Source organism: Hyperolius riggenbachi, chromosome 2 (assembly GCF_040937935.1).
Source record: "Hyperolius riggenbachi isolate aHypRig1 chromosome 2, aHypRig1.pri, whole genome shotgun sequence".
NCBI lineage: Eukaryota > Metazoa > Chordata > Amphibia > Anura > Hyperoliidae > Hyperolius > Hyperolius riggenbachi.
The window spans coordinates 18,745,876-18,762,315 of NC_090647.1; the positions used below are offsets into that span (position 1 = coordinate 18,745,876).

Consider the following 16,440-nt stretch of genomic DNA (forward strand, 5'->3'; position numbering starts at 1 on the left):
GAGCATGGGGCTGCCTCCTGTGTCCCCTCCCTTCCAGCTATGGTGACGCCATACATGCCTGCAGGGAATGAGGAAGAGAGGCATGGTGGGTAGAAGTCCAGGGTGTAGAGCATGGTGCTGCCTCCTGTGTCCTACCTGGGTCAGGTGAGACCCCAATGTGTGTCCCCTCCCCTCCAGCTATGGTGACCCCATACATGCCTGCAGGGAATGAGGAAGAGAGGCATGGTGGGTAGAAGTCCAGGGTGTAGAGCATGGTGCTGCCTCCTGTGTCCTACCTGGGTCAGGTGAGACCCCAATGTGTGTCCCCTCCCCTCCAGCTATGGTGACCCCATACATGCCTGCAGGAATGAGGAAGAGAGGCGCTATGCCTGTGCAGTACAGTCCGAATGATGTTAGAACGACTGCAAGAGCCGCTCATGCAGGCGCAGTAGATGCCAGCCTGGTGAGGTCGGCATCTGCACCAGAGGGGACCCCCAGGCCACCGAGGGCACAGGACGGCTGGCAGGAGCTGCAGGAAGCCCCAGGTAAGTAGCTCTCTTCGGACATTCCCTCGACCATGCACAGAAGCCGCTGACCTGGCTGGGTTGGTTGCTGCTACGGAGGGGACCCCAAGAAACTGGCTTAGAGCTGGGCTGCAGCAAGAGACACCTAGGCTTCCATGGGCTGGAGGAAGCACCAGGTAAGTAAACCTGAATCTGATTATATTTTATTTTATTTGCCACATGTACCCTTTAACCACTTAAGGACTGCAGTCTTTTCACCCCTTAAGGACCAGAGCCTTTTTTCCCATTCAGACCACTGCAGCTTTAACGGTTTATTGCTCGGTCATACAACCTACCATCTAAATGAATTTTACCTCCTTTTCTTGTCCCTAATACAGCTTTCTTTTGGTGCTATTTGATTGCTGCTGCGATTTTTAGTTTTTATTATATTCATCAAAAAAGACATGAATTTTGTCAAAAAAAATGATTTTTTTAACTTTCTGTGATAAAATTTGTCAAATAAAGTAACATTTCCGTATACATTTTTGTTCAAATTTATTGTGCTACATGTCTTTCATAAAAAAAAAAAAAAAAAAAAAAAAACCATTCAGCGTATATTTATTGGTTTGGGTAGAAGTTATAATGTTTACAAACTATGGTGCCAAAATACTTTTTTGAGCACCTGTCATGTTTCATGAGGTGCTTGAATTCCAGGATAGTATAAATACCCCCCAAATGACCCCCCAATTTTGGAAAGAAAACATCCTAAATTATTCACTAAGAGGCATAGTGAGTTTATAGAATATTTTATTTTTTGTCACAAGTTAGCGGAAAATGACACTTTGTGACAAAAAAAATAAAATAAAAAAAAAGTTTCCATTTCTGCTAACTTGTGACAAAAAAATGAAATCTGCCATGGACTCACCATGCCCCTCTCTGAATACTTTGGGGTGTCTACTTTCCAAAATGGGGTCATTTGTGGGGTGTGTTTACTGTCTTAGCATTTTGGGGGGTGCTAAATTGTAAGCACCCCTGTAAAGCTTAAAAGTGCTCATAGGACTTTGGGCCTCTTAGCGCACCTAGGCTGCAAAAAAGTGTTACACATGTGGTATCGCCGTACTCAGGAGAAATAGTATAATGTGTTTTGGGGTGTATTTTTACACATACCCATGCTGGGTGGGAGAAATATCTCTGTAAATGAGATTTTTTTTTATTTTTTTTTACACACAATTGTCCATTTACAGAGATATTTCTCCCACCCAGCATGGGTATGTGTAAAAATACACCCCAAAACACATTATACTACTTCTCCTGAGTACGGCGATAACACATGTGTGACACTTTTTTTTCAGCCTAGGTGCGCTAAGGGGTCCAACGTCCTATGAGTACCTTTAGGATTTCACAGGTCATTTTGAGGCATTTGGTTTATAGACTACTCCTCACGGTTTAGGGCCCCTACAATGCCAGAGCAGTATAGGAACCCCACAAGTGACCCCATTTTAGAAAGAGGACACCCCAAGGTATTCCGTTAGGTGTATGGTGAGTTCATAGAAGATTTTATTTTTTGTCGCAAGTTAGCGGAAATTGATTTTTATTGTTTTTTTTTCACAGAGTGTCATTTTCCACTAACTTGTGACAAAAAATAAAATCTTCTATGAACTCATTATACACCTAACAGAATACCTTGGGGTGTCTTCTTTTAAAATGGGGTCACTTGTGGGGTTTCTATACTGCCCTGGCATTTTAGGGGCCCAAAAACGTGAGGAGTAGTCTGGAAACCAAATGCCTCAAAATGACTGTTCAGGGGTATAAGCATCTGCAAATTTTGATGACAGGTGGTCTATGGGGGGCCAAATTTTTTGGAACTGGTCATAAGCAGAGTGGCCTCTTAGATGACAGGTCGTATTGGCACTGAAGTGCAGGAAGCGTAGGATGTTTTCAAATCGTGACCTGGACATGGTAGCAGAGAACATGGGCATGTGATGTATTGGGTGCGTAGACCAATAAGACCGTCTGCAATACATTCTTTTTGACTAGACCCATGTTAAGGAGAAGGCCCCAAAAAATGTTACGTTCGGAAACTTGGAGTGGTTTCCACCGAAAAGGCTGGGCATGGTAGCTTCTTGGATTGGCGGTTGCATATTGTGTGGCATAACGGTTGGTCTCAGTCACAATTAAGTCGTAGAGGCCAGCAGTGATCAGAAAAAAAATTCTGTCACTGCGATGGGGCGGGTGAGGGTTTGGCCGGGTGATCAGAAGTCCGCAGGGGGCAGATTAGGGCCTGATCTGATAGGTAGGTGTGCTAGCGGGTGACAGGTGGTGACAGGAGGCGATTTATGGTTGTCTCAGGGTGTGATTAGAGGGGGGAATAGATGCAATCAATGCACTGGGGAGGTGATTGGAAGGGGGTCTGGGGGGGATCTGAGGTTTTGACCGAGTGATCAGGAGCCAAAACGGGGCAAATTAGGGCCTGATCTGATGGGTAGGTATGCTAGCGGGTGACAGGTGGTGACAGGTGGTGATTGATGGGTGTCTCAGGGTGTGATTAGAAGGGGAAATAGATGCAAGCAATGCACTGGGGAGGTGATCAGGGTGGGTCTGAGGGCTATCTGAGGGTGTGGGCGGGTGATTGGGTGCCCACAAGGGGCAGATGAGGGCCTGATGTGATGGGTATGATGGGTAGCAGAGACAGGTGGTGACAGGGGTGATTGATGGGTGATCAGTGGGTGATTATAGGGGAGAACATAAGTAAATAAAGCACTGGAGAGGTGATAGGGGGGGGGTCTGTGGGAAATCTGAGGGTGTGGGCGGGTGTTTGGGTGCCCGCAAGGGGCAGATTAGGGTCTGATCTGATGGGTAGCAGTGACAGATGGTGACAGGGGGTGACAGAGTGATTGATAGGTGATCAGTAGGTGATTACAGGGGCGAACAGATGTAAATAATGCAGTGGGGAGGTGATAAGGGGGGGTCTGAGGGCAATCTGAGGGTGTGGGCAGGAGTTTGGGTGCCCGCAAGGGGCAGATTAGGGTCTGATCTGATGGGTAGCAGTGACAGGTGGTGACCGGTGGGTGACGGGGTGATTGATAGGTGATCAGTAGGTGATTACAGCATAGAATATACGCAAGCAATGCACTGGCGAATTGATAAGGGGGGGGGGGGGGTCTGAGGGCAATCTGAGGGTGTGGGCGGGTGATTGGGTGCCGGCAAGGGGCAGATTAGGGTCTGATCTGATGGGTAGCAGTGACAGATGGTGACAGGGGGTGACAGAGTGATTGATAGGTGATCAGTAGGTGATTACAGGGGAGAACAGATGTAAATAATGCACTGGGGAGGAGATAAGGGGGGCTCTGAGGGCAATCTCAGGGTGTGGGCAGGTGTTTGGGTGCCCGCAAGAGGCAGATTAGGGTCTGATCTGATGGGTAGCAGTGACAGGTGGTGACAGGGGGTGACGGGGTGATTGATAGGTGATCAGTAGGTGATTACAGCTGAGAATATATGCAAGCAATGCACTGGCAAATTGATAAGGGGGGGTCTGAGGGCAATCTGAGGGTGTGGGCGGGTGATTGGGTGCCCGCAAGGGGCAGATTAGGGTCTGATCTGATGGGTAGCAGTGACAGGTGGTGACAGGGGGTGATTGATGGGTGATTGATTGGTGATTAGTGGGTGTTTAGAGGAGAGAACAGATGTAAACAATGCACTGATCTGATGGGTAGCAGTGACAGGGGGTGATTGATGGGTGATTGATAGGTGATCAGTACACTGCTACTGCCTACTGAGTGCGCTCTAGTGGCTGCCTCGCAAGCACTTTGAGTCCGACAGGAGAAAGGCGCTATACAAATACTGCAATTATTATTATTATTGTCAGTGGGTGATTATAGGGGAGGATAGATGCATACAGTACACGGGGGGGGGGGGGGGATCTGGGGAGGATCTGAGGGTGTGGGGGGGGGTGATCAGGAGCCCCCAGGGGGCAGATTAGGACCTGATCTAATAGATAGCGTTGACAGATAGTGACAGAGGGTGATTGATGGGTGATTAGGGGGGTGATTGGATGCAAACAGGGGTCTGAAGGGGTGTTCAGGGGGGGTCTGAGAGGTGCTGTGGGCGATCAGGGGGCAGGGGGGATATCAGTGTGTTTGGGTGCAGGGCAAGATGCAGCCTGTATAATACACTTTGTATACATTACAAAGCATATTATATGCTTTACTTGCGGCAGATCAGGGGTTAAAAACCCGCCGTCGCTTCCAAACGACCGGCGGTTTGACGTTGCGGGTGGGCGGAGCGTATTGCCGGCGGATGCGCACGCACATAGCGCGCGATCCCCGGCCAGCTAGTTCGCAACGAGCCGCTGCCGATGGGCGTATTGCGGTCATTGCGGACACCACTTTGCCACCGCCCATGGGCTGTGGGCGGTCAGCAAGTGGTTAAGTGCAGGAAAAGGAATCCTCTGCTTGGATGTGGCCCTTTAGATGCTCGTTAGAGAACTGAACATGCGGTGCTTAGAGATCTTATGTATGCACCACAGAAAGAAGTTTTGTGGGTAAAATAGAGACATAATATTTGCCTTGACTTACCTGTCTGGGGACCGATGGCTGAGTGCCCAGTGTCTCTGCTAAGGTGCATATATATATATATATATATATAAATATATATATATATATATATATATATATATATATATATATATATATATATATACTGTATATATATATATATACACAGCCGTGGCTCCATTCAGTTTCACTTACAGAAATAATTGACTTTTGTGCAATCTTATCTCACTCCACTATTCTCCAGATGCTGGCCGCACGTAATCTCCACTAACCACACTCTCCTCCTCACCTTTCTCACCCTAGTTCTCATTACCGCATACAAGACTTCTCTCAAATATTCTCACTACTACTTTTTTTTTTCGTGAGAAATAGTTTTACAGGTTTTTTTTGTAAAAAGAAAAAACAGAACAGATACCAAACAACATGACCCTGACAGTCCCCTGCGGTCGGTGAGCCCCCCTCCACTCGTTTCAAAAAGACATGTGTCATTTAGTGGCGTAACTAAGGAGCTCGGGGCCCCAATGCGTGTTTTACATGGGGCCCCAAGCACCACTGGCAGAGCAATAGGCATTGCAGAAGTTGCAACCGCATCGGGGCTCTTTAGCTGGAGGGGCCCTGTAGGGCCCTCCCTCAACTGAAGCATTGGTTATTTATTGGTCCTGTGCTTGTAATAATCACCTCTGTAAATGCTTTGAATGGTAGTAATCATTAATAAATTGTTCCCAATACCCTTTTTGCACCTCTAACCCTGTGGTCAGGGCCGGGCCAAGGCAGAGGCGAGAGAGGCTCCAGCCTCAGGGCGCAGTGTAGGAGGGGCGCAGGCTGGGCTGAGGCAGAGGCGAGAGAGACTCCAGCCTCAGGGCGCAGTGTAGGAGGCGTGCAGGCTGGGCCGAGGCAGAGGCGAGAGAGGCTCCAGCCTCAGGGTGCAGTGTTGGAGGGGCACACAACTCACTCAGTTATCATTCCCCTATTGTGTTTGAAGCAGAGAGAAATAAGAAAAGGGGATACATGGCAGTGACTGCAAGCCAGATACAATGGGATGCGAAAGTTTGGGCAATGTAGTTAATCATCATGATTTTTCCTGTATAAATTGTTGGTTGTTACGATAAAAAATGTCAGTTAAATACAGTATATCATATAGGAGACACACACAGTTATATTTGAGCAGTGAAATTAAGTTTATTGGATTTACAGAAAGTGCGCAATAATTGTTTAAAGGACTACTAGGACTGTAGGGGGGTAGGGGGAAAAAGAGTTGCACAAGGAGATGCTGTATGCAGAGGAAGCCTTTTCTCCGCCCACTGCACAAACTGAGCCACTTGTGGTATGATAAAGCACATTTGGACAAGCCAGCTTCATTTTGGAATAATGTGCTGTGGACTGATGAAACTAAAATTGAGTTATTTGGGCATAACAAGCCCCTTGTTATACATGGAGAAAAAAGAACACAGCATTCCAAGAAAAACACCTGCTACCTACAGTAAAGTATGGTGGTGGTTCCATCATGCTGTGTGGCTATGTGGCCAGTGCAGGGACTGGGAATCTTGTCAAAGTTGAGGGACGCATGGATTCCACTCAGTATGGCCTGGTGCACACCAAAACCCGCTAGCAGATCCGCAAAATGCTAGCAGATTTCGAAACGCTTTTTTTTATTTTTCTATGGCGTTTTGCTAGCGTTTTGCGGATTGCTGCTGCGGTTTTCAGTATAGTAGATTTCATATATTGTTACAGTAAAGCTGTTACTGAACAGCTTCTGTAACAAAAACGCCTGCAAAACCGCTCTGAAGTGCCGTTTTTCAGAGCGGTTTGCGTTTTTCCTATACTTTACATTGGAGGCAGAAACGCCTCCACAATCCAAAAAATGCCTCACCCCGGGAGTATGCGTTCCTGCAAAACGCCTCCCGCTCTGGTGTGCACCACCCCATTGAGATACATTGACCAAGCAGATCCGCAGCCGCAAGCGGATCTGAAAACGCCCAAAAAGCCGCTCGGTGTGCACCAGCCCTATCAGCAGATTCTGGAGACCAATGTTTCGGAATCAGTGACAAAGCTGAAGCTGCAACGGGGCTGGATCTTGCAACAAGACAACGATCCTAAACACTGCTCAAAATCCTTTAAGGCATTTATGCAGAGGAACAAGTACAACATTCTGGACTGGCCATGTCAGTCCCCAGACCAACTGTCTCTGCGTCCCATGACCTGCACTTACTGTGTGTGTGTGTGTATGTGTGTTGTGTTTTGCGCTACTGCGCATGTGCAGGGAGGAACGCAGAGATTGAGGAAAGCTGAGGGAGGACAGGCGGGCTGCGTGCACGCGGCAGACGCGCTCATGTGCGGTGACTGCGCGGGTCATGGGAGAGTGGGACTCGAGCGGAGGGGAGGGGATTCAACACAGACCTAGAGCCTGTTTTGAAACGGGCTTAGGTCTACTTGTATGATATATTTAACTGACATTTTTTATCATAACGACCATTGATTTATACAGGAAAATCATGATGATGAACAAGTTTGCCAAACTATCACATTCCACTGTATGAAATAAAACATACTTCATCAGACAAGACCTCCGTCTTCTAATACTCCATGGTCCATGTCACATGACCAACCATTGCAGGTGCTTTCAGCAGTGGACAGTGGTCGCCATGGCCACTCTGTCTAGGATGCAGCAATGGTCTGTGTGTTCAGTAGCTTCCTCTCATGGCTAGCATTACATACGTCAGCTACTTCCCCAACAGTAGTTCCTCTGCGGGACCAGACAGGTTTGTCTTCACCCCCCGTGAACAGGACCGATTCTGACCATTTTGGCGCCCAAGGCAAGGCAACTGTTGCCTGCCCCCCACCCCTAAAACTTATTAATAGAAGTCTTTGTAGAAAGCAATGACAAATTTTCAAAAACAGACCTGGAATAGGCACAAATTTTTGGGCTCCCTAGACTTCGTACTCCATGAACCCACGAGTCCCCTCCAAAATCGTAAATGCACGTATGCTGGCTGGCCCAGCTGTCACCTCTGCCCAACTTAGTTAGCCACAGGTGCCCCTTAATATTGAGGGTACTTCTGACAACCTAATACTAAGTAGCTAGATGTGCCCTCAACTGTTAGGTAGATAAAGATGCCTCAGGCTGAAAGGAGATCTCATCAGTGGAATGCATTGAGCCGGTAGAGTAACCTCTCATTTTTGCTCTGCTGGGGACTCTGCATAGGGAGGGAGGGAGGCACTAGGGGAGGGGAGTGAGCCGCCTTCCCTTCATCAGGCGCCTGTAGGCACATGCCTACAGTGCCTTATGGAAAATCCCTCTCTGGACAAAAATATTGTTTCTCAAAAAAAGTCTATAAGGATATACTGTACATATTATTAGCAGGCCAGATGAACCTCACTGGGCCAAACTGCTCAACCCACCTATCAAATCCTTCTGTAAATGTTAAGAGAGATGTGTAGCCACTGTTTTGTAAAGCTTGGGTCTGTATAGGCTGGAATATTGCCCTGGAAATCCAGAAGAGTTGCAACAACAGTCAATACAGATCAACTTAAAACAATTACAGTTTGATTAGCTCATGAGCAGTACCAGCCATCCATTGTTATGCTATTGATTGGTAGGTAAATAATGGCGGAATCTGCTGTACAATTCACCCCTGTTGCCCAGTCCCGCTGTCCGTGCACAATGAAGTCAGCATATCTCCGCCCTCCTCCACAGCTCCAACCGATGAGTGGAGTGGAGGAGCGGGACACTACAGGGTCGGACCGCTGAGCCAGGACAGAGGAGCACACAGCAAGGGGAAGTCTCGCTGCACCGCTGTGCCTGATGTTCAGGACATGCCTCAGGGTGGAGTGCGAAACACCCTGAAAAGTACCTGCCACGGTCAGGAATGCCACATATGTGACAGCGGGGGATCTGATCTAGGAAGGCCCTTAGGGCCCTTTTACACTCAATGCGTTGGAATGCGTTAGTACGCGTTAGTCAGTGGCATAGCAATAGGGAGTGCAGAGGTAGCGACCTCATCGGGGCCCTTGGGCTAGAAGGGCCCCGAGGGGCACATTCTCAACCACAGTATTAGTTCTTTATTGGTCCTGTGCTTGTAATAAATCACTTCTATAGATGCTTTGAAAAGTAGTTATCCTTAATACACTGTTTCCCATCCCCCTCTTGCACCGCTGATACTGTGGTTGTCGTTGGCAGGTTTTGGTGCGCCGTATCAATTGTTATGTACTGCATGCTTGGGGGTCACAATGCCAAACTTGCCCATAGATTCTTAGCTATGCCACTGGCGTTAGTATGTTTTTTTTTCTATAGCAGTGCATTGTGAAAAAGATTTCAGTTAAAACCCGTACTGGGCTCAATTCTCTAAGCTGTGATAACTGCTAAGACAGCAGTTATCACGCGATCTGCCGCGTGCAAACCTTTGAAAAGCACACGTGATCGCGCGCAAACCTTTGCTTATCACGCAAAGTAACGATGTTTGCATGCGAACCTTTGCGCGTGGCAGTTCGCGTGAATCTTATCATGGCTTAAAGAATCGAGCCAATAGTGTGAACTCTGCCATAGGAAAACATGGATATTTCTCTGAAAATCAGTTTTATTTCAGTTATAACTGATAGCAACTGATTAAGTGTAAAAGGGGCCTTACAGGCCAGCCTTTACCACCCAAGGCCCTGCCCCATCCACCCACCCTGTCTGACAACAACATTCTCGCCATCATGCTTCCCCTCCCCCAACACTTTTTAACCCCTATCCCCCACCCAAACCCAGGAGGATGGGGGGGTTAACCACTTAAGGACCAGGGGATTTTCGGCTGATCTGTGCTGCGTGGGCTCTCCAGCCCGCAGCACAGATCAGGTTTGCTGCAGGGCGATCAGACTTCCCCCCTTTTTTCCCCACTAGGGGGATGTCCTCCTGGGGGGGGTCTGATCGCCGTTGCTCTGTGTGACCGAGTGGGGGGGGGGGCTCCTCAAAGCCACCCTCCGCAGCGATTTTCCTCCCTCCCTCTCCTTCCCTCCCTCTCCCTCACGCTGTGGGCGGCACAGGACGGCAATCCTTTGCTTTAGCCTATCAGATGCCGGCGATCCCCGGCCAATCAGAGGCTGGGGATCGCCGATCTCCTTTACGGCACAGCAGCGCCGTATTGATGTAAACAGCAGGGATTTCTTCCCTGCGTGTTTACATTTCGCCTGCGAGCCGCGATCGGAGTTTCGCAGGCAGTTCACGGAGACACCCTCCGTGAACTGACATGGAAAGGCCGCTCGAACGAGCGTCCATTTCCATGTAAAACCACTTAACACCTAGGTCCGCCGATCGGCTGACCGTGGTCGTTAAGTGGTTAAAATGTGTTAATGGGGAGGGGATACTGTTGTCCAAAAGGGGGGTGGATGGTGATGGGCCCTGGGTGGTAAAAATCCAGCCTTGTCAGGAACAGAGGAAAAAATGTATTTTATAGAACATTTTACTCTGGGACAGATGTGCAACTAATACATGTGTATTTTAAATTATACATTTTTTTTATAATTTGTTTGCGATAACTGCTAACTTATTAACCATTTAGCAACTGAGTGATTGTAAACCTTTACCACCCATTAGGCACTTTCTATAATAAGAGTATAGTAAACTCTCTGGATGTGACCGGCGGGACATGTGTGTTGAAGATAAGCGAGTTTCCCTCTCCAGTTTAGTTACAGGGAGCAGACTTCAGGAAATGAAACTCACAATTCAGTCCAGTGTAAAATTTCCATTGTCATTTATCAGTATGTGCCTGCGCTGTTTTATCTGTACAGAGGTCACTCCTGGGGACAAAGCTGCCTAGTCACATCTGCTCAAGCTTCAGTCTAATATGATGGTCCTTTTCTTCAGCAAGTCAGAAGATTCATAGCTGAACTGCAGACAATACTGAGCCCCACCAGAAGGGGCGCTGTCACGGCACTGATGGTCTGAAGCCCTCCTGGAGCTGGAAGACAAAACAAAACAAAACAAAAATGTAATAAATGAGTATTCAGAGGGGATCACATGACATTGCTTCTGAGTTCACGATACGAGTCCCACAATCCTCTCTAGGACTCTGCACTAGGGATGGTCTGTGAGATGCAAATAATTTCAAGTTGATGCATAATTATGCAAATGTTGTATGCAAATTTATGCAGCTTGAAAATGGACCAATCGGATTTTACCTCAGCAGGATTTGATTTCCAAGCTGCATATGTTTGCATATAAAATTTGCATAACGCTGCATCAAAACAAAATGATTTCCATCTCATTGACCATCCCTGCTCTGCACAGGCGTGACTCAATCAATGTGCTCTCCTCAATCTCTCTCCCCTGTACATCTCCTCACTAGTCTACAGATGGCAGCCCAACCAAAATCTCAGATCTGCACACAACCTTCTTCTGTCCTCTTCTAGAAATACCTCCCCCCATTCACGTAAACAAGATTTCTCATGTGCTTCACCCTTCCTCTGGAATCCCCTTCCACATCGCATCTGTCACTCTCCAACCTTTGACATCTCTTTTTCAAACAAGAATATACTCTAATTTGGGTCGTCCCCCCCCCCCCCCCCCCCTCAACCTCTGGCCAAGTTGTACTTCTTACTAAATATAACCTAAAAACGCACTGCCCCTAGGTATACATATTGTATACAGGTAGTTCCCGGGTTAAGGAACACCCGACTTACGAACGACCCGCCGTGATGACGTCACGCAGCCAGGGACTACCTCTTCTGCTGCCGTTTTTTTTTCCCCAAATAGTTTTTATTGGATTTTTTTCATGATAATACAGCAGATGAAAATGAGGCAATAAACATTGCAACGCAAACTTTTACAATTGAGTTATTGAGCGGCCATCACAATACACGTGCTTAATTGAAATGTCACATCACATAAGACTGCGTTGACTCTAAATATTGGTTTTGGGTTCTGGTGGATAGGGCATCCCCATGATACACTAATTGTTTATGAAAGTTCAGGTTAAATTTTAGTTATTAAACTTTGTTATTAAACTTATTCTCACCTATGATAGATGTTAAGTGGAGGAGAAAGTATGTATATCCCCATAGGGGCAAAGGCCAACTACCCTGCGGGGGACAGGGTGAGAGGAGCGAAATTATAATATTGGGATCCCGTAGCAGGGGATGGATCCCAACATAATGATCTGATTTATAGGAGAAGTGGCTTAGGTAGGGGGCCTTCTGGAGATGGTCCAGTCCACCAGGCCTTCATAATTAAGAGAAAGGAAATAATTTCTCCCAATAAAGAAGTAAAAGCAAAGGAAAAGGAAAGTAGGTTAATCAGGAAGAAAGAAAAAGAAAAAAGAAAGACAAAAAAAGAGAACAAAAGAAGTGAACCCACTCTTCCTTATTAAGGTTTCAAACTGAAAAACATAGTTTCTTTAGCATGAGGTATTACAATTATACTAAAAAATGAAGTAAACTGCACCGCCTTAGTAATGCACGGTTTAAGTAAATGTTAGGAAAGTTTGTTCTTATAAATAAGTTCCATCTTTTTTTTCATATTAAAGGCTTTATTGAACAGATTATCAATTTTAACATCATCCGATGCCAGTCAAATAGCACATCAATTATACAAGTGATTTGTATAGAGAGTCTAATTAACATAAACTAAAAATAAAATAAAAAAAAACAAACACAAAACAAAAAAACATAAATGCAGCCGGGGAGCTTGGCCCGTAAAAATGGACCATTCAACCTGGGAAATGGGGCACAGGGTACCTCCAGCTGAGATCCCAGGGATTGGTCCTTCTCGAAGATCTCTAAACACAATTAAGTTGCACTCCAGCACCGCACATAAAAAGGAAACAGAACAAAAACCTCAGCTTAACATTATATCCACAGTATACATCTACTAGAAACAGGAGTCCTGAAGTATAAGTTACCTGTATGACTAGTTAAATGCAGTATACGCACATGTCCAGGGGCGACTAAAGATGTCTATGAGCCCTCCAAAGTTCCCAAATAAGATCAAATCTGGTCATGTTCTCAGTACTATGATAATACACTCGATCCATCAACATCATAAGGTCTAGACGTTGGGTAACCAATGCTAAATCAAGGTCAGTGGATTTCCATTTATAAGCAATGGACCATTGAGCAGCCAATAACATGTATCTGTATAATGGCCTAAATTTACCTGGGACATCATCATTCTGTGTATACAATAGGGCCTGGGGAGCGTTTAAGGACATCGGAAAGCCAAACACCTCCTTAGTCATAGATTTCCATGAGTTCCAGAACTGCTGTGCAACGGGGCAATCCCAAAAAACATGTAACAATGTGCCTTCCATACCACAGGCCCGAAAACAGGCCAATGGGACCGAAGGATAGATTTTATGTAATTTAGACGGTGTATAATACCAACGAAACAAAATCTTGTAAGCCGTGTCTTTCACCATGCTTGATTTGATCACCCCAGAGACAGCAGTCCAGACAGAAGACCAATCAGTGCGGTCATATTGGATACCTAAATCCCGCTCCCAAGCTCTCATATATGACATTTTATCATCATGATCACGCCCTAGCAGTAGAGCATAAAGTGTTGAAATGAACCCTTTTCTACGAGAAAAACCAAAAAATAATGATTCAAACATAGTAGGGTCATATACTGGAGATGAGGAAAAGATTGAAGAGAAATAGTGTTTAATTTGGCAAAATCGATATGCTTCTTCCATAGGGGCGTCTCTACTAAATCTGAGCATGTTAAAAGTAATCGGAACATCACTTATCCAAAACCTATTTGCTGTGTGGAGATCTTTATCCCTCCACCAGGAGAAAACCTGCGGGTTCCTAAAAGCAGGAACAAACCGAGGATTACCGAAGATAGAGATCCTGGAGGAGGGAAAAGTCATAAGTTTATATGTGGAAGCTATAGAAATCCAAAGTTTGGCCAATGACGATACAATCCTATTCCTGCCAGCAAGGACTGTCAAATCCTTCTTGGAAACTATCGTGACTAGTGAGTTGAGGTGGAAAGGAAAAACTGAGGTAGATTCCAGCTGATACCATGCCGGAGGCTTTGAATCTATGTTCCAATCTAACATTTGACTAAGTTTGGAGGCAAGGTAATAATGCCATAGGCTCTGCAAGCCAATTCCTCCTTGCAAGAGGGGTCTATAAAGAATCTGTGCCCGGACTCTAGCTGGCTTACCGTCCCAAATAAATTTATTGATTTGTGATTGGATAATAGATATGGATTTTTTGGTTATAGTTATAGGAAGCATACGAAACAGATATAATAATTTGGGAAGGATAATCATCTTACAAGCAACATTTCTGCCCAGCCATGACACCTTATAAGTAGACCAAATCTTCAAGAGTTGTGTAATTAGAATAGTTGTATGTGAAAAATTGGCTCCATATAGGTCCCCAAAGCAAGGTGTAAGAAAGATACCCAAATATTTAAATTTAGTGTGACTCCATTTAAAACTGTAAGTAGAATCTAACCATCTAATCGTATGTGGATATAGATTGATCGGGAGGGCTGTAGATTTGGACGAATTAACTTTAAGCCCCGAAAAATTTGCAAAAGTCTCTAATAATTGGAAAAGATTAGGTAAAGAGGTTAATTGTCTAGTCAGGAATAGGAGAGCATCGTCAGCATATAAAGAAAGCTTGATATTATCAATACCATATCCATAGATATTGGGATGTCGTCTAATCGCCACCGCCAAAGGCTCTAACGCAAGGGTGAACAGCAATGGGGAGAGAGGACACCCCTGACGGGTGCCTCGTTTAAGATGAATGGGAGTGGAAGTTGCCCCAGGGATGCGAATCACGGTAGATGGAGAATCATACAAAGCTAAGACTGCTGTAATGATGGAACCGGTTAGGCCAAAGCTCTCCAGGGCAGTGATCAAATATTGCCAACCCACAGAATCAAATGCTTTACTTATATCAAGACCCAACATCAGAAACTTTGATTTCTTAATCTCTGCATCTTGTAAAATGTTAATTGCCAATCTCACATTATCAGAGCCTTGTCTACCAGGGATAAAACCAGTCTGGGAAGGAGCAACCAAATCACCCACCAAGTTACCTAATCGCGATGCCAAAATTTTAGCAAAGAGTTTGATATCATTATTCAGGATTGAAATTGGTCTAAAACCCGCAGGGGAAGAGTGGTCGGCATCTGGTTTAGGAAGTAGGGTCATGTTCGCCAGGAGCATTTCTGAAGGAAGTTTCTCACCCTGTAGAATAGCGTTAAACATAGAGATCAAGGGGAGTGACAATGTGTCAGCAAATTTTTTATAGTATAGCGGGGAAAACCCATCTGGGCCGGGGGCAGTGGAAGATTTAAGAGATTTTATTGTTGCTATTACTTCTGTAGAGGAAATTGGAGCATTGAGGGATTGTAGTTGTTCTGAAGTCAATGTGGGCAACTGAAGGGAATCCAACCAAGATTTAAAGAGACTCTGTAACAATTTTTTCAGCCTCAGTTCTTGTGTCCTATAAGTTCCTATGCCTGTTCTAATGTGCTGGGGCTTACTGCAGCCTTTCCTAATTACACTGTCTCTGTAATAAATCAATGTATCTTTCCCCTGTCGTGTCTGTCCGGCAAAGGCTTTGAATGTGTGGAATGTGCAGGGCTGCTTGTCATTGGATAGAAGCGATACACACCCTCTGCAGGCCCCCTGCAGGCTCTGAATGACTCACACACTCTGTATATGTGATCCTATTACAAGCTGGTTAGTTTGTTTGTAAACACTGCCTAAAACTGTTAATTACAAGCCAGGATTGCAGCAGAGAGTGGCAGAAACAGCACAGAGGGGCACAGGAGAAAATAAGGAATAGAATGGTATGCTTTTTAGTGTAAGAATATTAGAGTACAGATTCTCTTTAAGCTCAGTAGTATTAGATGTTATCTCTGTCCCTAGAAGGTTTTGATAATATTCCTCAAAGATTTTTAAAACTTTGGGAGGTAACACTTCCTCAATGCCTCTAGTGTTTTTCAATTTATAAACACGTGGGGGTTTATAATGTTGATTAAGCTTGCGAGCAAACTGGGTAGAAGGATTATTTCCACGCAATAAAAATCTAGCTTTAGAAAACTTCAATGCTCTAGCATGCGAATTATCAAGAATAGAATTCAGTTCAGTTCGTTTCAAATTAATCTCATGTAAAATCTCTCTAGAGGTAGTCCCGAAGTGGCGCTTATATAATAGATCCAGCTCAGCCGATAGTGTAAGAATTTTTTGCGATCTCAGTTTTTTAGCCTTAGTAGCCTTTGCAATAAAAATGCCTCTCATGACTGGCTTATGAGCTGCCCATCTTAGAATGGGAGAAGTATTATCTTCATTATTAAAAAAAAAGTATTCCTCCATCTCACCCCTTACTAAAATTCTATCTGATTCCTCCGCTAGGAGGGAGTCATTAAGCCTCCAGTTACCAGGACTAAAGGGCAAGCCAAAGCC

The 16,440-nt window shown here is 45.4% G+C and overlaps 1 protein-coding gene across 2 annotated transcripts in view; it reads right to left on the reverse strand.

The window, feature by feature from the left end:
• Positions 1 to 10,856: 10,856 nt before the first annotated feature.
• LOC137542537 (ecto-ADP-ribosyltransferase 5-like) overlaps positions 10,857 to 16,440 on the reverse strand; it is a 90,950-nt gene continuing 85,366 nt past the window's right edge. For both annotated transcript variants that reach the window (XM_068264550.1, XM_068264541.1), the window contains one exon: positions 10,857 to 10,971. In XM_068264550.1, coding sequence (XP_068120651.1) covers positions 10,874 to 10,971 — 98 coding nt within the window. In that variant the 3' untranslated portion in view covers positions 10,857 to 10,873. The remainder of the gene's footprint in view (positions 10,972 to 16,440) is intronic.